Source organism: Leptodactylus fuscus, chromosome 4, assembly GCF_031893055.1.
Source record: "Leptodactylus fuscus isolate aLepFus1 chromosome 4, aLepFus1.hap2, whole genome shotgun sequence".
In the NCBI taxonomy this organism is placed as follows: domain Eukaryota; kingdom Metazoa; phylum Chordata; class Amphibia; order Anura; family Leptodactylidae; genus Leptodactylus; species Leptodactylus fuscus.
In genome coordinates, this window is record NC_134268.1 from 59,327,451 (window position 1) to 59,351,439 (window position 23,989).

Here is a 23,989-nt window from a genome sequence, read left to right on the forward strand (position 1 = left end):
TTTGTATCTCGCCTCGGTCCAGTATCTGTTCTCTATTTGGCGCTGGAAATTATAATGGAAATGAAATGCACCTCTATTCAATTTACTGCACTGGGTGGCTGGCTGTGCCTATGAGGACTATGTCATTCTTGGCATCATGCCAACAAACTTCTAGCATACAGAACATAATCCCTTTCATATTGGTATTTGCTTTATTTTGGCCATTAAGGACTTTTATTGCTGTGTTGAAAAACGATTGCCCCTTACCAAGAATCCAAAACTAACAAAGGGATCTGCTTGTGTATTTCATTTGTGCAGCATAGTGTATAGCTTTATGATGTGCAGTTTACCAACCCTTAAAGAAGACCTTTCACATCTCTGCCAACTCCTTGCATCCTTCAATAGGCTTCACCCCGCTGATTCCAGCTCAGTTGGAATTTTTTTCTCTAAGACCCAGTTCACATCCGTGTTTGGGGATTTGGGTCTGAAACCTCAAAGCAGATGTGAATCTAGCCTTAAACTGCACTATTTTCGGGAAGTCATTCCTGTTACTTTAAGAACTGTTATGCTCTCTACTGTCAGATGGGCAGTCCTGAGCTGGAGCAAAAATGCAGGGACTGCCCATATGAGTAACATATTAGTGCTGACATACTAGTAACTAATAGCAGTGATCGCTCTGGCATGGTGATGGTGGGAGAAAAACAAAACTCAAATTGTGGGAGAATCTGTGTGGCATCAACTATGGAAGGAGTTGCAATTGGTGGAGGTGGTGATATTTCTCATGTCTGATTTCGTAAATTATTATTTTCCCTGTGAAATAACAATTTCCAGGAATCTTTTTGTACAGCTTTATATTGTGCTGTTCTTTTCTTATCCCCAGTTAAGATTTCTGGATAAATTTACAATTGGGTGTTACCATTTGGGGAGATAAAATCCGGTCCTGTCAGTGCTTATGATATCGGACTGTATAGATAAGCACATCTGTGGCAAAGGCAATGGTAACACCCATTTGTCATCTTACTTATACAATGCCAAAAAGGGGGGTGTTCCTTCAAATCACCGCATCTCTGATTTTATTCCATCTAGGAAAGTGGACGGAACTTAGTTATTGGGCTGCAAAGAACTTTAGAACTTGCTTTCTGCAAAAAAAAAAAAAAATACAGTAATAGGTTAATAAATAAAACTTTTTATAAAGTACTAGCATTAGCCGCGACGTCGTCCGCGGCCCCCTCACTCCCTGCGAGACTCATCTCCTGCGCGGCCCCACTCTCCCCTGTGCACCTGCCCTCTCCGCCCCCCCCATGCGCGGTACCGCCGAGGCTGTTCCTCCGCTGAGGCACCACTTCTGCCCACTCACAGCAACCGACCCCCTCCGCAGCACCTGCCAGTGCAACAACACAAACCCCCCTACCCCAGTCCCCCCGTGGGCCTACCCTTGAACCCCCACCCCCCGTGAGCCTACCTTTGAACTTCCCCTTTCCCCCCAAACCCCGCACCCTTCCTCCCTGCATCCACCGCAATCGCCATAAAGATGCTGGGGAGGAATGTGTGGCGCGGCCGCAACATCATCTGGCATGTGCGCTCCTGTCCCAGACGTCTGCTTCTCCGGCCGCACAGTATCCGGGGATGTGCCGCTCTCCTCTTAGCGTAGCTGCATAGTAAGCCAGCATCAGGCAATGTTCAGCCAGCTGGCATGGCAGCGGTGTTCTGGAAAAGCGGGCAGCTGCCATGTTCCTCAGCGTACATTTGCTGATGCGGCCTGCCCACACATCGCTGCCAATGTATGGGGCCGCTCTGCTGTCCCTGCGGCCCGCCCACAAACCGCCACGCACCAATAGGAGGCCCGTTGAAAGACCTGCGCTGACGTCATGTCAGGTCCTGCATTGGAGCCGGAGACTACTTTCGCCGGTCGCAGTGGCGATTTTGGGTGAAGTAGCCTATGTTTCCTTCCTGGGCAATATGTAGGTATGTGTTAAATTTCGCCAAAATCCATTCAGCTGTTTGGCTGTGATTGAGGAACAAACATCCAAACATACAAACTTTCACATTTATAATATTAGTAGGATATTACAAAAATGTTTCACAAACTCCTCAGTAGCAAAAATAAATACTGATAACCATTAGCCATTAAACCGTACAGTGCATCTGCCCTGTGTTGCAAAAATGTGGTCCTGGGCTATTCAGTGTATTTGGAAAGCAAACTGTATTGATTTTTGGTTCACATCTTGATATTGTCATGGCTTTACTTCCACAGCCTTCCGTGATGGTCAGTATCCATGACAGTGGATTTCTTGTTCTAATTGTGATTCTATAAATTGACATGATTTTGTATTTTTTCATTTTCCTAGGGTGACTGACCTTAAACATGCTATTCAGGCTAAGTACAAGATCGCTGTTCAGCACCAGATACTGGTCGTCAATGGTGGAGAATGTATGGCCCCTGACAGGAGGGTGTGCAGTTACAGCGCTGGTACTGTAAGTATACCTTGGTTACTACTGGGGCGTGTTTCATTTTAGGTTCATTAAAATCCAGATGCACTATTATAGTCCTTAGATATTACAGAAGAGAGGTCTGGATGAAGCCCTGCAGGTGAACTCTAATCCATATTTCCCCAAAATGGCCTTCATAATGTGCCACATTTCCTCCTTGATTGACTACTGCAGAGAAATAGCTAGCAAAGTGGTACTTAAAAACTTTAAAATAATTTTCCTTCTCCATTATGGTACTCTTTTTATGTCGCTGCGGTCAAGGCTTTTTTTTTTTTTTTTTTTGTATTTTATATACATAGTGTCCCCCATAAAGTCATAATAGACTGATAATGGATAATAAGACTCCTAACCTCAACTGCAGAGCACCCTAGCCTCTGGCGGATCACATGACTGCTGTCACAGGGATGCTATGTTATGGCAGCAGCAATATCAGAGGCACTCATTTACTTCATTGTCTGGATAGATGTTGCAGCAGGGTGTGTTTGCTTTATGGCAGTTCCAATGAATAGCGTTAATCGACATACTGTCTGCTATTGGAAATTACATTCCTTTCTAGTGTAGGACACTGTCACACGTAATGTTACTATACAAGCGCATACATTACTATCTGCACTTTTGTCATCCTGTACGCTCTTGCCACCACAGGACACCAATCCAATATTCCTCTTCAATAAAGAGATGATATTATGTGAACGGCCCCCGATTATCCCTAGGACAACATTTTCTGCAGAGAATGAAATGGAATTAAAAGTTGAAGAGTCCCTTATGATGCCTGCTGTATTTCACACTGTCGCCTCCAGGACACAGCTTGCAGTGGTAAGAAATGTATACGTTTTTCATTGCCACTGAATACATAAACTATTTAAGATGGACAGTGGAGTGCAACATACGGAATACTTTGTCAATGTATGATGATGTAAGTATAGTTAAGATTTCAGTTACTATAATTAGATTTTTCTGAACAACATACATCATTTGTGTCATGAATACATTTTGTAATCTACTTTAACAAATTTTGTCTCCTTTCTGTGAAATCCTGCATTTGCCTTGCTTTTCTATTGAGAGCTGTCACCTGCTCCTAACTGTGTACAGGCCTGTGAGTAATGAAGAGATATTAAGGATAGGGGAGAGTCATTTCACACAGTTATAGCTCAGACTTTTGTAAAACATAGAAATGTGCTTCTGGTGTTCTGTAAAAGAGGAGATTCTCACCTTTCATGTGACATCTTTCATTTGGGACAGCTGAATATAAATATCCCAATCTTGACACTTTTTAAGTTATATCATCTCTGGAAATAATACAGATAGAACGGATATATGAAAGGTGAGAATCTCCTCTTTCATACAACACGAGAAGCACAGTTCTATGTTTTATAATGTCTGAGATGTAACTGAAGTGACCCTTCCCTACCCTGTGTATAGTTGAGAAAAGACATATGTTCATCACGTTCAATAAAGGCATTCTAAAGGAATGGGACAGCTTTCCCCCATATCTCTTCTATGGGCCATTTATAGATTTATAGATTTGTCATATCTTTCCTTAAATACATCTTCTCCAGATTAAACAAATTCAACTCCTGAGGCCCCATGTGGCGGAAACACAGCTTTTTTTTGTTTGATTTTTCTGTGTTTTTTTTTTTTTTTTTTTTTTTTGAGCCAAATCCAGGAGTGGATTGAGCAAAAGGTAGACGTATAAGTGTTTCCTATACATCCCCCATTCCTTTTGTAGCCATTCTTGGCTCAAAAAACCACAGCAAAATCTGCAACAAAAAAAGCTGCATTTCCACAACGTGGGGTTTCAGCCTTAACCTCTCTTATGTCTAGGGTCCTCCGTGCCCCTTATCTGCTTTGGGGACCTCCACTGAACATTTTATAAGTCTACGACATCCTTTTGATGATCTGGTGTCCAGAACTGAACTGCATACTCCAGAGGGGGCCGCACTAATGTCATACACAGTGAGAAACGGGGGATAGCACTCAATAGAGAAGCAAGGAAAGTAATAAAGAAGAATTATTTTTATATTCTTATCTTTTTGTATTTATAAACAGGAAATGTATGAGGTAGCCAAGAAGCTCTGTTCCTTTTGTGAAGGTCTGGTTCATGACGAGCATCTCCAGCATCAGGGCTGGGCTGCCATTATGGCCAACCTAGAAGATTGTACGCATTCATACCAAAAGCTGCTTTTCAAGTTTGAAAATGCCTACTCAAAGTATCTACAGTCTGTAGACGATATAAAAATGAAGCTAACAAAGTAAGTAGACCGAGTATGTGCGTGGTATGATTTATTATGGGGGTACTCCCAATGTGTAAAGTGGTGGCGTGTTGCTAGGATATGTCATTGCATTACAGGATGCCTGACCTGTCTGGAGATGTCTGTAACGTGCTGTAGAATATGATGGCGCTATACAAATAATTAAAATAAATAATGAGGGGCCTTCAGTACTGGTTTAACAATGAATGACCTACACAGCTTCTCTCCCAACTACCTGGTTTTGCAGGGAATTGCAGCATAGCCCTGTTGACTTAAATGAAGCAGCTTTGCTAAGGCCAGACTCCCATAAAATGATGGCATATCCCCACAATACAATATAATTCTGCAACTTGTAATTTTATAATGTGCTTCAGGCAACTACTTAATAACAAGAATAAAAGACAGAACCTTGTGGGCATCAAATTATAAAGCACCTATATGACTGTGCTTATGTTTAAAGGGGTAATACAGTTTCAAAGATGGATGACCTATTCTTAGGATAGGCCATCAATATTAGACCTGTGGTGGACTCCTGCAGATCCCCGGTATCGAGGAGAGATGTGCAGATCACTCACTATATAAACTATAATAGCAAGTGGCGGTACTGCAGTGTTGCGCCATTGAAGTGTATGGGGCTCCCATTGATATAATATTGATGTCCTATCCTGAGCAACTACTTTAATAGCCATGCTAAGTGGGAGCTGACAGAATTCCTTTTAAGCAGTCAAGAAATGCAGAGCCTATCATTTCCAGGATTAAACTTTAGTATATCGTACAGTAGTATAACGGGACTATCTTGATATGGATTTCGGATTATTCAGTCTGTCTTGGCTTCTTTCAATAGTTAAAACTAATTGATGATGTAAATGTTACACTAGCCATAAGCATTAGTAAGCTTTACTGAGCATGCATGTGTCCCCAGTAGGAAAAGGGGAGTGACTCCTCTGGGAGAGGCTTATCCCGCCAAGAGCAGAAGGATTGGACATGTTGAAATCCATATGTCCATTCCTTAACTCCTTTGACATCTGCCATCAGAGGAGAGTTGGGACTTGCACATTGGATGATCAGCCAGTCCTGCTAAATTCAGAAGGTTTGACTGTTTTATCTTCTGTGTAATGTAAGGTGTATTGCATATAGTCTCTCTGTATTGTACCGAGAGAATATGTGCTATATACAGTACATTACTAATGAGACCATATAGTTCCTTGTATATTCAGATTTGCTATTTATTCTGTAGGACCTACTTTTGTTTCTGTAGTTTCCATTAAGCGATGTTTAATATTAGGGTGTATTCACATACTGCGGTGGAGTCACAGCACAAACATCAGGTTGCAGCACCGAGTCAGCATGTTAAGTCTCTGGATTTGTGCTGCTTTTTGCTTGATCAGCAGCTGCGGTTTGTCTGTAATAATGAGTTCACGTTTTGTGGGAAAGTTGTGTTTTTCTTGCAGATTTTGCTGCATTTTTTTAAGCCAAAACCAAGAGTGACTTCAAAAGGAACAAGAAATATAACAGAAGCGCTTACGTTTCTCCCTTCTCCCTCCTGTTTTGGCTTAAAAAAACCCAAAACTGCAATATCTGAGCAATTTTTCCCCAATTTGTAGCCTCAGGCCAGGGCTACACAATGACATTTGTTGCACAACTCAAAATCACACTAAAGTCGCGTGACCAAATATGTAATGCATTTCTATGGTGTCTCATACATCGAGGCATGCTGCAAAATCTGTGACCAAATCCAACCTTGCTCAACTTTGTCTCATGTCAAAGTTGCATTCAACATCATTCCTATAGGCATCAGTTGTGTCACATGTTGTTTTATTCAGAGTCTTTGCTTTAATTTTGCATTTTGTGCCCATTTGTACAATATCATTCTTGGCAAATTTATAAAATTGTTGTTTTTTTTTGTTGTTTTTTGAACAACTTAAAATCTTATTTCCGGCTGTTTCAGAGAATAGACTCATGTCCTGGTTAGATCATATACATGTGAATTTGACAATCAGCGTTTTTCATATTAAGTCAATACAAGATAATAGACACCATTTCAAGACCTTCAATGCCTTATTCTCATTTGTTTTCCAGTTTAGGAACCGCTGTTTCTGTCATGGCCAAGATCCCGCTGCTAGAGTGTCTTACTCGTCATAGCTATAGGATGTGTTTAGATAGGTTGATGTCTTCTACGGATGGAGAAGTTGATGAACTGGAGACTGAGAAGACAACTGACATGGTGCAATATGATGAAACAAAACTGAAAAATCCAGTTTTCTTAGCTTCTCTTTCTACATCTGGAGAATGTGTATCACAGGAAGTACAAGACAATCGTACGGAGCAAGAAGATACAGAGGTGGTGGAGCCTTCGGAGGAGCATATGGCTCAGGAAAGCCCACTGTTCAATGTTTCACTGCTGGACTGGATCAATGTACAAGATCGGCCCAATGATGTCGAGTCATTGGTCAGGAAATGTTTTGACTCTATGAGCAGAGTAAGTGGATAACAACCATTTAATGTCATTGTAATGGTTACAAGTCGGGGTCTTCTGTATTAATAAATGTGCTAGATTTATATTTTATGTTAAATCACCTTACCTATAAAGCTTTAAAACCGGGCCCAAAGAATTTCCCTTGCAGGTTTTTCTTTAAATCTATGATGTAGCCACAGAATGCAGACAGTTCATGGGATCCCAGTGTAGGTATGGCTCCGACACCCGGATCCTGCACAGATCAATTGTTTCAACATTGCTCTGCTGCTGGAGCTGCCATAGTGGACAGTTATTGGAAGCTATCTGATCCTATTCAAGTAATGGGAGCAGATTTGGAGTCCCTGGCGCCACTTCTATACAGTGGGGGGCGGGGGCTGTAGTGTCGCTCCTATTATATTGTTCTATCTTCTGTCCACAATACTCACCTTGGCGATCCCTTACCACTCGCCTGGCTCCCTACTGTTGTTTAGCTTGTGGTTTAACACATAGGGCACATCTACTCAGCCAATCGCCGGTCACAGTAGTGGATCTAGACCTAATCTGGAAGTAGAAACTAAGATTCAGGGGTAGATTATGATATCATTGTATAGACAACTTGTGTCCTGACTGTCTGCAACGTGTATGGCTATGAGTGATAGTATTAACCATTGTGTGTCCCTGTACAGTAAGACGACCGCCGCATATAAATAGCTATTAAGAATCAGCAATTGACTTCTGATGTCGCCAATGACAATTGTTACAGACGGCGAATATGCTCATGTGAAAAGTGCCTTATTCTGCGTGCACTCGTAAAATGCAAACCAGACTAGCTGAATGCAAAATGCCCCTTGTGTAATCGGATTATAGCTCTTGAACATAAGAGAGGTTATGTTTCTTTTCAGATGATAAATGCATCATCGCTCTTACTTTCTAGCAGATATTGACAGCGGAAAAGACGATGCAATGGCTTTGAAACAAACCTTTTAGTCATGTTGTATGTTTGGAATTAGGATTTTGCAAAATTTATGGCACTATTAACATTTCAGAAAGTTTTGAGGGAACATGGCCCTTTCTTTGGGCAAGATCCTAGTTTTAATTGATGCAATGTGATGAGAAGTAATAGGTTTTATTTGCTTCATGTGATAATAGTTTATTTCTGACCATTGGCAAAATGAGCAGCATAGGATTCTGTACGAGGAAATGGAGAACAAGTCATCAGATGGCATCGCATGTCCTTTTGGCATGGATCACGTAAATATATCCTATGTCATGCTTGTGTCATAAGACGTCTTAAACCCGCTGTGCTTGTTCATTCCCACAGTATGGAAACCTGCTTTCTCAATACATGTGATGGTAATGGAGAAAAATGTGATGGAAGAATGATTTCCAGAAAAAAGGTCTTTCTAGAGAACTTAAACCCCTTTCACACTGCTCAGAGATTTCTATTACGGCAATTCTCAATGGTATTGTTAGTGAAGGAGTGTTCATATTGGTTACAGTGTTTTCAGTGGGGCTGGAGGGCTCATTTTTAGCTCTTTGCCGTTCACACGGCAAAATCTGCCACTGATTTTTGAGGTGGATTCAATCCCAAAATCGACAGTAGATTCCTGCCCCTATTCTACCTCCCATCGAATATGTTCCTCGCAGCCCAGTAATGCCGATAGGTTGTAAGGCCCGCCCTTCTGACTGTGGGAAGATATCTGTGCTGAAAATAAAGGGGTTGTCCAGACAAAATTGGACAACCCTTTTAACTTTAAAATCAGCTTGGCTGAGGAAAAAAAAAATCATACTCGCCTGTCCCCGATTCTCCGGTGTCCTACTGCTGTGTCTAGGTTCTTTTGCTCTGCTGGCTTCTTCCAGGTCTCTTCTTGAGTTCCGCTGATTGGCCTCAGCGATCACGTGACTACTGAGGCCAATCAGAGGCTTCAGGAAGACACCCGTGATGACACAGGTAGTGACATTGCATGCTCTTCGCTCATTGGCCTCAGCAGTCACGTGACCAATCAGCGGCTTCAGAGGAACACCAGAAGAGACCGCTCAGTAGTAGGATCGGAGGCCACTGGCAGGACACCGGAGCATCGGAAACAGGTGAGGATGAATTATTATTATTTTTTTTTTTTTTTTTTCATTGCCCCCAGTTGACTTAAAAGTTAAAGGGGCTGTCCGTTTTTACCCGGACAACCCCTTTAATGGCACCAATATTCCAGTGCACTGTCAGTTTCTAGCGGTTTATAATACCGTACATCGATGAGGACGTGAAAGCTCCTCTTTAAGAAAGCTGTAACCCAGGCTTAAAAGTCTGAAAACAAACTGTTCCTTGTCTTCCATCTGTATGACAGATCACTATGTGGCTGACAATACAGAGACACATAAATGAGAACCAGCGAAGCAGACTTTGTTATAGACATGGTGTTAACATTCAGAGGAAAGTGTCTGTAGACTGAACAGGGACACAGGCGCCTGCAGGGACAGATCTGACATGAAACTTACTGTTGTGTCATCTGTTCTGTACGGTGGTGCATAAAATCATGTGTGACTTATATAAAACCCTAAATAATCTTACCATTAAAGATACTATTTCTAGAATTGAACTCAAAATGCAAATCTTTTTTACAAGTTGGTTCCATCTGGAGCTGGCTGACTAATAAGCTTAACTACTGGCACCACATGAAAGTAGCACAAATCATCAATAAATAAGACCGCCATTGCATAATCTGAGCGGGCACGAAACAGACTCGTAGAATCCTTTCTGTTTGTGTTGGAGACTCCATGTAAGGTCACAGAAGGAGGTGGCAAGTCATGAAATGGATTATTCTCCTTCACTTAGAAAAGCCAATTCTCGCGCTCTAGTGTTTATCGCTCTGTTTGATAAGCGGTTTCTTCATAAGAGATCTGATTGTATTTTTCTAATATGTACATCGAATGGCAATCTCATCCAGAACAACCGGAACAAATAGAGGATCCTGAATATACTGAAATGATTTGGTCATGGTTGGGAGAGTTCAAAGCCGGATTACCAACATTTCCGAACCCGTCCGCCAAGTGGCCCATTGAAATGAAGAGCTCCCAAACTAATGGACGATTTTATTTCCTCTATTCTCCGTAGCTTTTGATGGTAGCTGCCGCTGAGTCCTAGCAGTGGTTTTCCCAGCAGAAGTGATGGGGGACGGGTTTTATTCATAGAGGCCACTGTAACTTTTTATGTGTTTAATGTCCTCTTATGTTCTCAGCTTGCGTGATATGATTTACTAGCAGCCATAATAAGATGAAAGCACTGTCAGTACATTTTATACTATTGGTTTCGTGCCCTCTAGTTATACTGTAATGTATAATATACATAAAATCCATGTAACTGCCTCATTGTGAAGAAAGTAGAACTTTGCTGGGTTACCATGTGATCTGATGGTGGGGCCGCTTACTTGCTCCTCAAGCAGTCTCCTTTTCCGGCTCTCATCCTTGTATCCTCTTTCACCTCAGTTATTGAATCATTGATGTAAATCTCTTGTATTCCTCGACGTGTATGGGCATTCTGCACATGTACAAGATTTCGCCGATGATTTGTTGACAACTGACCAGTGAGACCATTAACTCCCACTGTCCAGGGTCCCCATAACATCAGGGGCATGTTTACAACAGATATAGTGGTTCTTGGGGATCAAAGTTAATTTCCCAAGTGCCTAATTAGCATATTGGACAAAATTTCATTTTCTCAGCATCCATGAAGCTGTGAAACATAACAAAGGTCTGATTTTTGTTCATGTTGCTGCATCTTCATCACTGTGGTGGCAGCTTAAAGTGACTGGTGGAGGTGATAGACTCCATTTGGGTTTTTCCAGTCCATATTTCAATGCTGATGACCTAACCACAGTATATGGCAGGGGTCCTCAAACTGCGGCCCCCCAAGCACTTCTGTCCGGCCCGCCAACATTTATAATGAAGCTCCAGGGGAGATCGGGCCTATCCATGGAGCGCACTTCACTTTACCTATTAGAAGGCACTGCTCCTGATGTCTGCGCTGCTTCCTGTGTCCTCCTGCCACATCGCTTGTATGTGATGTAAGGAGGATACAGGAGGCACCGATTACGATGTCTGTGCGACTTGCTCTGCCTCCGGTGTCCGCCTGTGTCCTTCTGCCACATCGCTTGTATGCGATGTAAGGAGGATACAGGGGGCACCGCTCCTTATGTCTGCGTGGCCTGATCTGCCTCCGGTATCCTCCTTACGTCGCATACATGTGATGTGACAGGCAGACACCGGAAGCAGCGCAGGTCACACAGACATCAGGAGCGGTGGCCTCCAATAGGTAAAGTGAAGCGCGCTGTCTCCATGGCCTGGCCCAATATAGTCAACTGTGCCACTCCGTCACTTTGTCAGTCAGGTCACCCTAGCAACGTGACCTGACCTGACGCAGCCCAAATTACAGTAAGCAAAGCCACTACCGTACTACAGTTTGCTGTGCCGCTCAGCAGTGGTCTCACTGGTCAGGTTTAGTGCCTGCTGCCTTCCTGGACGGACCCTACCTGTGCCCCCTGAAGTAAGCAGTATAGTTTAGGCCCTATTCACTTCTGCGCATGAGTTTCTCATAGGAGAGTCCACTTGAGGGCCGCCCTCCCCCGAAAGGAAACTTAATCTGCCTAAAAAAGCGGTTACCTAAGGAAACCCGCGGACCTCATAGACTATAACGGGGTCCGTGTGGTTTCCGCTTGGTTTCAACACGAAAAATGCAGAGAGAAAAGCGCTGCTTACAGGACTTTTCTCTCCGCATGTTTCATGAGGAGATGTGAACTGGACCTTACTATGTCATCTATTACATATATTTTTGCTGTTGTATTTCTCATCTCTAAAGTATTCTTTTTGCTTTGACAATTGTAGCTGGACCACCGAATAATTCAACCGTTTTTGGCTGAGTGCCGACAAAATGTTGCCAAATTGGATAATCAGAATATGAAAGCCATCAAGGGGCTGGAAGACAGACTTTATGCACTGGATCAAATGATTGCTAGCTGCAGTAGGTTGGTTAATGAACAAAAAGAACTTGCTCAGGTAAGTGTGCATACACTTTATTATTAGGGGTGTATTTTTATACAGAATACATATGATGGGAAAGTGTAGATGTACCCACTGGGGATGTAAGGAAAGTATTGCAATCCGTACCACATCTCATTGCAGTACAAAGATGTAAAATTGTGGTCATGAAGTCAGAACTCGGTGTAACTTATCCAACAGTAATAACTGAAGATGTGATTGGCATGTTAACCTGAAAATGCTGCGTCTCTAAAATTTTCTCTGTCATTTGTCTAAAAGTAATGTTAGTGGCAAAGAATAATGGGAGAATAATTCTGTGCCAACAGTCACATGCGCAGACGCATCTACACTTAGCTTCACACAACTTTGGTTAAAGACTCCCTGTTTCTCACAATACAAATTCAATACAATGCAAGATCCTAGCAAAACCCTTGAAAGGCTGCAGTTCACAAGACAACCACTGGGAGGCCACATATTGACACCTACAGCATAGACCACTCTCAAAGTGGTTTATTGCAAAGACATTTCTTTCTTTCTTTCTTTTTTTTTTTTTTAAAGGGAATCTGGCAGCAGAGCCCAATATCTCGCCTCAGCCCAAATAGATAGATTAAGGGCATTTGAGTCAAACATTGTGAATTGGTGCCTCTGTTGCCAAGATGTCACTGCTTTTCTCAATATGCAAATGATCTCTTTGGAGCAAAGAGGTAAGTACCAATGGCATATTGAGAAAATCAGCAATATATCAGGAGAAAACACTGATTCAGGTGACCCTAAGCTCTCAGTCTGTGGGGCTGTGTTGATGCTGGGTTCCTGTGACAGACTCCCTTTAAAAACCTAGTCAACTCACACCTTACATCTCTGGTTGTTTTGAGCCAGGAGTAAAGGTAAGGAAGCAAACATCTATATGTTGGGGAGATAATAGGAACATGTCAGGTTCTTATTTACCAGGGATTTAGTGTCCTAAATCACTGTGGGCACTAAAAATAAAAAGCTTTATTCTCTCCTTTTGGATGTGCTAACTTTGACAGCGCCGTTCGTCATTGAAGACAGAAGAGTACACCTCAGCTTTAGTGGACCTCGGTGTATGTCACCAGCTAAAGAACTGTGCAGGCATGGAGATTTGCATCAAATACCCCCAGTCCATAAGGACCTTGGAGTGGTTTAGTGTCTCATATTGACATGCCTTGTTCCCTTTAAGAAGTTGCATTTGTGACTTTATCCATCTTTAGTTGTGTTTTTATTTGTTTTTGTTTGTTTAATTTGGAAGGAAGAATTTCCCATGATCCAGCATATTTGCTATAATTTATGCCAGAAAATGAGGTAAATTATAGAGCAGATCAGCACTAGTTACCAGTTTCTGTAGAGTTGCTAAATTGGACTGTTTATGGACTGCCAAAAGATGCCTAAGTTATTAAAGGGGCTCTGTCATTGGGAAACGTTATTTTTAGTTAAGCGCAGCCTTTAGAAAAGCTATTCCACACCTACCTTTTGTATGTAAATCGCCTCAGTAGTTTTTGAATAAGTCCGTTTTTATACTAATTAGCTTCTCTGTGCACTGTCCTGAAAATACCGTATTTTTCGGACTATAAGACGCACTTTTTTTCCCCAAAATTTCGGAGGAAAATGAGGGTGCGTCTTATAGTCTGAATGTGGGGGGAGGAGCGGATTTGCAGCATGGCCGCGCTACTGCCACCGCTGGTTTTCTGCAGCGGCAGGAGCGTGATAATCTGCAGGCCCCGGCAGCTAAGACAGTCCCCGGCATCTGCCGGTCTATTACAGCAGATGCCGGGGAGTGTCTTAGCTGCCGGGGCCTGCAGATTGCCACGCTCCTGCTGCTGAAGAAAACCAGCGGTGGCATGCTGTAAATCCGCTCCTCCTCCGCAGGTCCCGGCAGTTTAAAGTTAGCCCCGGGGCCGGTCCCCACCGGCCCCATACCTTTAGTGATGCAGGCCGGCTCCTGCACGGCGAGGCCGCAGGAGCCGACCTGTTCCGATGACAGCCGGGAGCCTAATGAAGGCTCCCAGGCCTGTCATAGCTATATATTACTATCGCGGCTGGTCTATGACACTCCGCGATAGTAATGTATAGAATCTCCCATAGACGGCAATACACTTGTATTGCCATCTATGGGACTTGCAATCAAATGATTGCAGGTTCAAGCCCCCTAGGCGGGGGATAATAAAATAGTAAAAAAAAAAAAAAAAAACCACTTAAAAATATATAATAAAAAATAAAATAAATAAAAGTTCACCTCCTTTCCCTAGAATACATATAAAAGTATAACATTACTGTGAAACATATACATTAGGTATCCCTGTGTCTGAAAATGCCCGGTCTACTAATAGTTTTATGTACAGTGAACGTCAAAATCAAAAGTGCTAAACCGCCGGGTTTTTTTCTCTGTTTTGCCTCTGAATTAAATAAAAGGTGATCTAAGCAATAAACATTTCCCAAAATGGTATAACTAAAAAGTACACCTGGCCCCACAAAAAAAACACCCTATACATCCCCGTACAGCTGCAGGGTCACCTGTCAATGTGGCCTTGCAGCTGTTCCAAAATTACAACTCCCATACATTAAATATTTTACCATTTTTTGCCTGAAATTTTTTTTTCCCTATTTTTCTCCTCTAAAACCTGGGTGCGTCTTATAGTCCGAAAAATACGGTAGTTGATCGGTGGGCTGCCTAGTGGTAGCTACCACCTATCTGCTAATGATAAGGATAGGCCATCAATGTCCAGTGTTGGAGAACCTCTTTAGGCCGGGGCCCCATGTGGCATCCACTGCAAAGTGGATGGGAATCTAGCAAATCCCATCCACACCTTGCGGAAAAATATACCCAGCAGATACTTTGCACTTTTGGAAATTTCAACATGTCAATTATACCTACGGAAACGTCAGTAGATTCCCTATAGATATAATTGAAGCCGAAAATCCGCAAAATGAAACCTCTGTGGTCATTCTGTGTAAAGTGCTGCAGGAAAAAGCGTGATGTGCTGCAGCCATGGTTTTTCCCACAGCGCTTTTTTCCTTTGGCCCGCTACATTGGGGCCTTAAGGTGGCCATACACATTAGATAGAAGTAGACTAATTGTTATCCATTATTTCACAGATACAGCAATACACATTTTAGTCCATTTTGGCCTTTCCATTTATCCAGCCTGTTTGTTCATGTTCAGTGACCCAGACAGAGCTGGAACAAATAATCTTCCTTGGAATGACAGGCCAGTGCGCTTGTGTGTCCGTTCACTGCTATAGGGCTGCCAGGCTACAATCTCCTGTCACCCCATAATAGTAACTGGACAGTCGGTGGATAGACTGGTGGAAGTGTCTTTAATATGACAACTAGAGATGAGCGAGTACTGTTCGGATCAGCCGATCCGAACAGCACGCACGCATTGAAATGAATGGAAGCACCTGGTACTTCCGCTTTGACGCCGGCCGGCCGCTTAACCCCTCGCGTGCCGGCTACGTCCATTCATTTCAATGCGTGCGTGCTGTTCGGATCGGCTGATCCGAACAGTACTCGCTCATCTCTAATGACAACCCCTTTATGACACTCGCATGTGTTTTACCTTGTTACAATAGACCACAATGCTCTCACTGCAGAACAGTAACATTGTGATAAAGAAACCCATCAGTGGTAGAGAAGTAGGATGCTGATACTGGGCCGTACCTGAGCCATTACAGGCAAACATAGCACAACGTTTCGACATGATTCATCATCCAGTTAAGTCACTGCCTATATAAGCCATGCTGAGAATTTGTCTTAGCTATTTTATAGGAATGGATATACTACTTAATATAGTAATGGTGCACGGCTTGTAATTGTGATCATGCCGTTTACTTTGCAGCTAATAATACTGTCTATACATTGGTTATTCCAGAGCAGGCTGCCGCTGCTTGTCATTGTTCACATTATACTGTGAACTTCGCTTTTTACTATTTGTTAAAAGATGCAACAACGAAACTATATTTGGGTTGGAAATATCGGCCTTTACCAGGCCTTAGCTTGTTCTCAAGTGGAAAAACAAAGCTCATTCCGGTTTTCCTGGGAACAATTTGAAGTTGTGCGGTTACATGTTTATACCACATTGAGACAGCCATAACGTGGGTATGTTGTAACATCTGTCTTCCCAGAATTTACACACTGGCACTCCATTAAAAGTCTACCAGACTAGTCAGATCTTTCAAAGAAGGCAGTGTACTCCCATTTTTATTATCAGCGGGGGTCTTAGCGATCAGAAATGTATTACTGTTACGGTATTTCGCATTCGCTTACGATTCTAAAAATCTCTCTTTAGGATCCTTTCACCAGAACTGCAGGAGCTTTCAGTATATGATGTAGTGTAGACAGTACATTACAACTACTTTATGGCAATATAATATTTCTTTGCGTGTCACAAGCTATTATATCACTCCAGCTTTTTAACATCTTTGTCAGGGCACAATGCCACTTTTGTGCCTTGATATTGTAGTTCAGCACGATTCAGTGCCATAGAATGGATGAGCCAATACCAGCCCGTGTATGTGAACACTATTGATTCTGTAAACCCTTCCCCCCACTTATAGATTACTAGAAGTATGGCTGCTAAATTATTCAGCCAGTTCCTAATAACTGGCATGATGGCGTGTAGATATCGGCAGCTTGTTTGCCCTGCATAATACATATCCGTGTCATTTATGAGGAGGTGCGCCATGTATGAGCACACATTTGCTGACTCTAGGATTCTGTTCGTAATGTCAGTCTTCATAAATGGGCCCCATTATGTTTAATTGATAAACGTAGCAGCTTGCTTCATGGTGGCAAGCTCAAGTCTTAGGCTGAGTTGAAAACAGAGTTTTTTTGGTCAGGAAAAATCTGCTCAGGAAAATTCCTGAGGCGTTTTTTGAAGCGTTTTCCGCCTAAAAAAAAAATCAATGCAAGTCAACGGGAGGTGGAAAATCCGCCTGGCGTTTTTTGTTAAAAAAAAAAACGCTAGCGATTTCTCCGCCTCCCATTGACTTGCATTCATTTTTTTCAGGCGGAAAACGCCTGAAGAATGGACATGTCGCTTCTTTTTTCAGCTAACGGGGGAAAAAAAAGCAGGTTACGTAGGACTGTATGGTGAGGAGGATTTTGAGGCAGATTCCTGACCTCATTGTGAACTCAGCCTTAAAGGGGTGTTGCAGCTGACAGAATGTGTTTCTGTACATAGCTATCCAGCGGTGCCTTAGACGTTGTATGGAGTAGCAGGACACCAGTCCATTGTGGCTCCGCCTAGATACAGCTGTACACCTTGAGGAAACAGCATTCCCTGGTGGGCATCACAGTGGTCAGACTACATATCATTTATCAGCTGTTTACAGCTTTTCCCTGGGTTTTGTTTCTATTACTAAAAGTATTATCTATGTTCAGTTTTGCGTGTAACGCAGCATTACAGTAAAGTGTACGGCCTTGCATCGGGCCCTGGTGTCTCACTGATGCACATATTTAGTATAATTGTTTTATGCTGTGCCCACGGAAGGATGAAAGAATTCCCTGTAGATGACCCTGCAGAGAAGCCTGTGCTATCTCAGCTTTCTCCTTCGTTCTTATTCCTGCCGAAGTCGCGATCAAAGCATGCTGAGCCCAAGACTATTCATTCATCAGACGTATGCAAGAGAAGAAAACTGCAAAGAGTTAGTGGAGTTCATAAAAAGATGATGTCCTTTTAGGGTTGAGCGTGTTATTGGTAATAAGGTTTATATTTTCGTCAGCAATAGGCACAGTACACTGTGATCCATAGCGAGACGTGAGTCAACACTATACAGCTGGCTTATATAATGCTCCGAGAGGAGTCTTCAAGACCTTAAACTCCTTAAGAGATGAATACTTTTAGAGAGCCACTTCTCTGCTGAATCCAATCATGTCCTTACATTGCAGGATTCTGCTCCTATTGCAAAGATCTTGGTCCTATTATTTCAGTTACGAATACCACTTTACACACAAGAGGCCAGGTGCTGGGTACTGGAGAACGTCCACTTGATAGTACATGTGTACTGCCATATAATGCCAAGGGGGGTGTTCTCCACTGCCCAGTCACTTATTACATCAGTGTACCCCAACTAATGGCCCCCATATCTCTACAAAGGGAGCAGCCACCTCAAAAGCAAAAACATAAATGGATTCAGCGGAGGAGAATCTGCCCAAGGCTATGGCCCCATGTAGCGGACCGCAGCAAAAAAGCACTGGGGGAAAAACCGTGGCGGCAAATCATCGTGGTTGTTTTTTCTACGGGGTTTCCATAGGTATAACTGACATGCTGCGATGGTGTCGACCTTGCAAGAGTTTTGGAAATCTCAGCATGTCTGCTGCACATATTCTCTGCAATGTGTGGATGGGATTTGCAGGGACTGTAAAGCGCTGCATTTGTTTCCACCACAGCCAAATCGCAGCGTATACACCTCGTGGGACCCCGGCCTTTAGTCATTTATCACTTATCGGTTTTGAGCACATGAAAGTAGGTTAGCCAGCTTTGTTAAAGAGGACCTTTCACCACTTTTGGGCACAGGCAGTTCTATATACTGCCAGAAAGCTGACAGTGCGCTGAATTCAGCGCACTGTCGGCTTTCCCGATCTGTGCCCGGTGTGAAGAGCTTACGGCCCGGTACCGTAGCTCTTCTATGGTCAGAAGGGCGTTTCTGACCATTAGCCAGAGACGTCCTTCTGCCTCGCGGCGCCAATCGCTCTGTGCTGTGGAGCGGGGAGGAACGCCCCCTCCCTCTGCTCACACAGCTCGTCCATAGACGAGCATTATCAGGAGAGGGAGGGGGCGTTCCTCCCGGCTCCACAGCACAGCGCGATTGGCGCCGCGAGGCAGAAGGACGTCTCTGGCTAATGGTCAGAAACGCCCTTCTGACTGTAAAGCGCTACGGTACCGGAACCGATAGCGCTTTACACCGGGCACGGATCGGGAAAGCCGACAGTGCGCTGAATTCAGCGCACTGTCAGCTTTCTGGCAGTATATAACACTGCCTGTGCCCAGATATGGTGAAAGGTCCTCTTTAAGCTATCATGTATCATCAGAAGATTAGGTTAGTTTTCGATCAGAGGGGTGCCATGCTTGGCACTTTTTCCCATTCGAGGGGCCTGTGGATTTCACACAAGCACATTGGCCCTCTGTATTGTTTATATTTGGTATTGGCACGGCCTGTGCTCAAAATGCCGTACTTAGTGACTCTTCCGGGTATTGCAGTGTTGTCCAGTGCAAGTGAATAAGAAAACACTGAGTCCGTGAGCCGTTTAATAATCTTGAACATCTTTATATAGCGGCAACATTTTTCCACAATTCATAAGGTGCATGTAGAGGCAGAATCAGACATTACATTGTGGAAGTGTGAACAGAATCTAATACAGTGATATTAGAAAAACTTAATCCCATACTATGTAGAATTTTCCATTATTGCTAAGGAATGGGATGAAATTCATAAACTTTATTGTCTTTAGTAAGATTTCACCTATCCTGGGTTGAGAAATATAAAGTAAAGATTAAAGGGGTTGGCCACTTTGAGATTAATATTGAGAGAAAAAAGTTATTGTTTGTATTATAATAATAATAATAATAATAAAAATTCCAATTTTCTATTATATGTTCTGTATCAATTCCTCCCTGTTTTCTAGATCTCTGCTTGCTGGCCTTCATAATCAGAGTGGATAAAATCAGTCTGTGGTCACGTGATGTGCAGCCCGGGGGTCACGTGATGTGCAGCCCGGGGGTCACGTGATGTGCAGCCCGGGGGTCACGTGATGTGCAGCCCGGGGGTCACGTGATGTGCAGCCCGGGGGTCACGTGATGTGCAGCCCGGGGGTCACGTGATGTGCAGCCCGGGGGTCACGTGATGTGCAGCCCGGGGGTCACGTGATGTGCAGCCCGGGGGTCACGTGATGTGCAGCCCGGGGGTCACGTGATGTGCAGCCCGGGGGTCACGTGATGTGCAGCCCGGGGGTCACGTGATGTGCAGCCCGGGGGTCACGTGATGTGCAGCCCGGGGGTCACGTGATGTGCAGCCCGGGGTCACGTGATGAACACACAGGTACACAGCTCGTTATAGTCACAACAGCATAATCAGACATCTGCCTGGTAACGAGTTGTCCACCTGTGTTCATCACATGACTATAGACTGTAAATCACATGACCATGGTCAGAGTTTTATCTCCTAGAAGTAACAGAGTGAATGACAGCAAGCAGAGATCTAGAAAATGGTGAGGAATTGATACAGAAAATATATTAGAAAATTGTAAAAAAAAAAAAAAAATTTATTATACAAACAATAACTTGTCTCTCAATATTGGTTTGAAAGTGGACAACCCCTTTTTCAGGATAAACTGCAGTGTGTGATGTGCGTATATGAGTGGTAACTCTGTCTGGCCAGTATATGACTTGTATTCCGCATTATTTTTCAATACCGCCCTATCTTTTGCGTGCTACAGCTCTAGTTTTCATTCCTCTCTGTCCCAGTCTTTGGAGAAAAGCCGCCATACACTAGTCTGGAAACAGTTGCAGCATGTCTTGTCGTCTTGCAGATTAATGAATGATGTGTGTGTTATAATGGGTAGTGTGTGCAGGTCACGTAACAGCGTTAACCTCTGCGAAAGATTGTCCTTATTTTATAGACGCAAATAACCTTTAAGTGTATGACAAGAGCTGAAAATGAGCAGTAGCTATTTTGGCACGACTCCACTGTAAAATACCGCTATATGATCTTTCAGCTTTGTTGAGTTTGATATATCACAGGTGGAAACTATTTTAATTATTTTCCATTAAGGGATGAAGTAACATGATCATTTTTACAGTGAATGTTGGGATATGTAAACAATCAAACCTGTCACAAAGTTTTAGGATTACATTATTTTTTTACGTGGCGCTGTTCACATCACGCTTTTGCTATACGTCAGCTGTATACGTCTGTATATGATTAGATATCAGTATAAAGACACATATAGGAACTTTCACACGATTGAGTTTCGGTTGTGAAGTTTGGTCCGTGTCTGCAGTAGAACGAACTCCCAGCATTATAGTCCCTGCCTCCCGGTGTTGGTGATCCACCAAACATTCTTTTACATCCTTTGTATTAAAGTGTTCTTTTAGGGAACAGGTATAATTTGAAATAAAGGTCACCCACCTTTTACCGCTCACGTATATGCCCACACATACCTTATTTCAGGCTTTCATGCTCCCCCACCGCTGAGTGCCACTTCTGCCCGTGGCACTTACCATCCTCTATAGTACAATTCCCAAATTTGTTTATGCACATGAAAACAACCGTAAGAGTTGCAGCTACCTCCTCTCTCCTTTACAATTCATCCTGACTGCCGCCGCCTCCATCATCCTGACTGCCGCCTTCCCCCATTGTTGACATTCTCTCCTATTGCAAGAAGTGAGACTAAAGGCAGAGCGTGTTATATCACTGGAATATGGAAAATTCACTACTGACTTGTCATGCGGCTGGTGCGGCGATAAAGGGAATGGGCATTCAAAGTAGATAAATCCAATGTAAAACGCTCCCCATTATCATTGTCTCACGTTCACATGAATACAGTGAATCCTTGTGACAGTCTCATGTTTCTGCCCTTGTAAATATAAGTTGGATTTGCCATAGGTAAACCCTACAGTGTGAACCTTACCTTCAAGTGTCTAGTTGTGTGGGTCGCCATTGTCGATTCCTACTTACTGTCTATTTGTCACGTTGCCTCATGTGCCAGATTTCAGTCGGTGTAAATTGGCTTAGAAGATATGTCAAGAACTCGGATCTACTTCCACCGTTTAGTTTTGCCATAGGTTTGGTGCCTTCAGGCAGCAGATACATTAGTTATAAGAGCTGAAATAAATGTTCAGATTAAATATTAATGGCAAATGTTACACAATGTCCTCATGATATCATAAATTCTGAGATTTTTTGGTAGCCCACAGATTTGGAGAATTTATTGTTGGTCCCAATACTCCTGACTCTTCCCAGCAGATGATGTTTGGGGGAAAGAAGGATTCCGCATATAGACTTTCAGTGCCTGATGCTTTAGTTTTCAGGGTAGAGAGAAGTTTCTACAACACCATATATATGGAAAGGACATAAAGCCTGTGCATATAGTCACCAGGTGATGAAATCACCACATCAATACTGCAATCCTAAACATGGTAAAACTCATATAAACAACCATGGAATCCCCTGTAGATGTATTACCTATACCACCAGGAGAACCAGATCACACCCCAGGGCTTTGTCAAGGGACCTGGTAAGGGCAAAACGTGCGTCGGGGTGTGATCTGATTCTCATGGTGGTATAGGTAATACATCTACAGGGGATTCCATGGTTGTTTATATGAGTTTTACCATGTTTAGGATTGCAGTATTGATGTGGTGATTTCATCACCTGGTGACTATATGCACAGGCTTTATGTTTTTTCCATATATATGGTGTTGTACACATCACATGGGATCCCAGCATTACTAATTTTTGCACTTTAATGCCTCCTGATTACTGGATTTTCTTTGGTTTTAACTGTTCCTCCATATTTGTTTTTTGTCTATTGTCTTTTTATGTATTTTAAGTGTATTAATAAAATTGACTATTTTTGGCTATTTATTATACCTTTTGTATACATTTTTAAGCATCTCTGCTTGTTTTCATTCCATAGAAAATCTTAATTGCTCAGTAGAAAACCTCATTGCATCAAACTTCCAGGGAATAGAAATCTGTCCCATATATAATGGGAAAAATATGCAAATTTGTTTTCCAAGATGTAAATAAAAAAAAAAAACTGCCTCTGCTTGCTGCCCTCTAGGGGCAGCCCCCTTAAACACCATGCACGACTTTTTCAACAAGCTTTAATGCTATGATTCAAGGTTTAGCCAAACTAGAGGGCAGCAAGCATTGGCAGTGTTTTCCTATTTACATCTTGGAAAACAGATTTGCATATTTTTCCCATAATCCCCCAGTGGAGCGAAAAAGGCTTGTAGGTCTCCATACGCCTGTGAAGGTGCACACTCCCTAAGGAGTCTTATTATCCCTTGATCCCGGCATATATAATGGTTATAGTTACAGTACAGCTATGAGCCATGGTGTGATCATCACATGACCATTGGGTAAGCAACAATAGTTACTATGAAATGAATGCAAGTGGAAATGTTGAAAACTATGGAAAATGTATACAAAATCTGTATTAGATAAGTCTAACTTTTATTATCTACTTGCTTATACTGGAATGTCCCTTCTCATTGTTACTCCAGTTACAGAAAAGAACACACTACTGAATTTAGCTTATGACATGAATTGATGTTATATGCCATATAATGCTGTCATGTGTCAGCCCACTCCCTCTGTTTCCAATTTCCTCAGAAACATATACGATTTACAGCACAAAAAGACCATCTGGTCTACCCCTCCCCTTTTTTTCCCCATCATTGGATAAACATGGGTTTAACTAAGGCATATTTAAATTCATTCTCCGCATTCGCACAGCGGGAGAAGAGTTCTGACGTTCTGAGGTCAGTTCAGTTGATTGATTCCAACCAAATCTGCTGAAAGTTTGTCCCAAGCTAAAACTGCTGCTTGAGTTTGTAGTCTGTAACCTTGGAGACAACTTTTAAATCAGCCGATCGGCCTCATCGGTCACGTGATCTCTGACGCCAATCAGCGGCTCCAGCGGAACTTCCGAAGAGACCCAGGAGAAGCCGCCGGAGTAGAAGAACAGGGAGACGTGGGAGGACACCGGAGCATCAAGGATAGGTGAGTATGCTTTTTTTTAAATGCCTCTAGCTGATTTAAACGTT

At 42.8% G+C, this 23,989-nt stretch overlaps 1 protein-coding gene across 2 annotated transcripts in view; it reads left to right on the forward strand.

The window, feature by feature from the left end:
• The window catches only part of RB1CC1 (RB1 inducible coiled-coil 1), a 97,158-nt gene that overhangs the window by 21,454 nt on the left and 51,715 nt on the right, over positions 1–23,989 (forward strand). For both annotated transcript variants that reach the window (XM_075270500.1, XM_075270501.1), the window contains exons 3-7: positions 2,328–2,454; positions 3,115–3,285; positions 4,519–4,721; positions 6,801–7,200; positions 12,049–12,219. In XM_075270500.1, the coding sequence (XP_075126601.1) occupies positions 2,328–2,454; positions 3,115–3,285; positions 4,519–4,721; positions 6,801–7,200; positions 12,049–12,219 (1,072 nt within the window). The remainder of the gene's footprint in view (positions 1–2,327; positions 2,455–3,114; positions 3,286–4,518; positions 4,722–6,800; positions 7,201–12,048; positions 12,220–23,989) is intronic.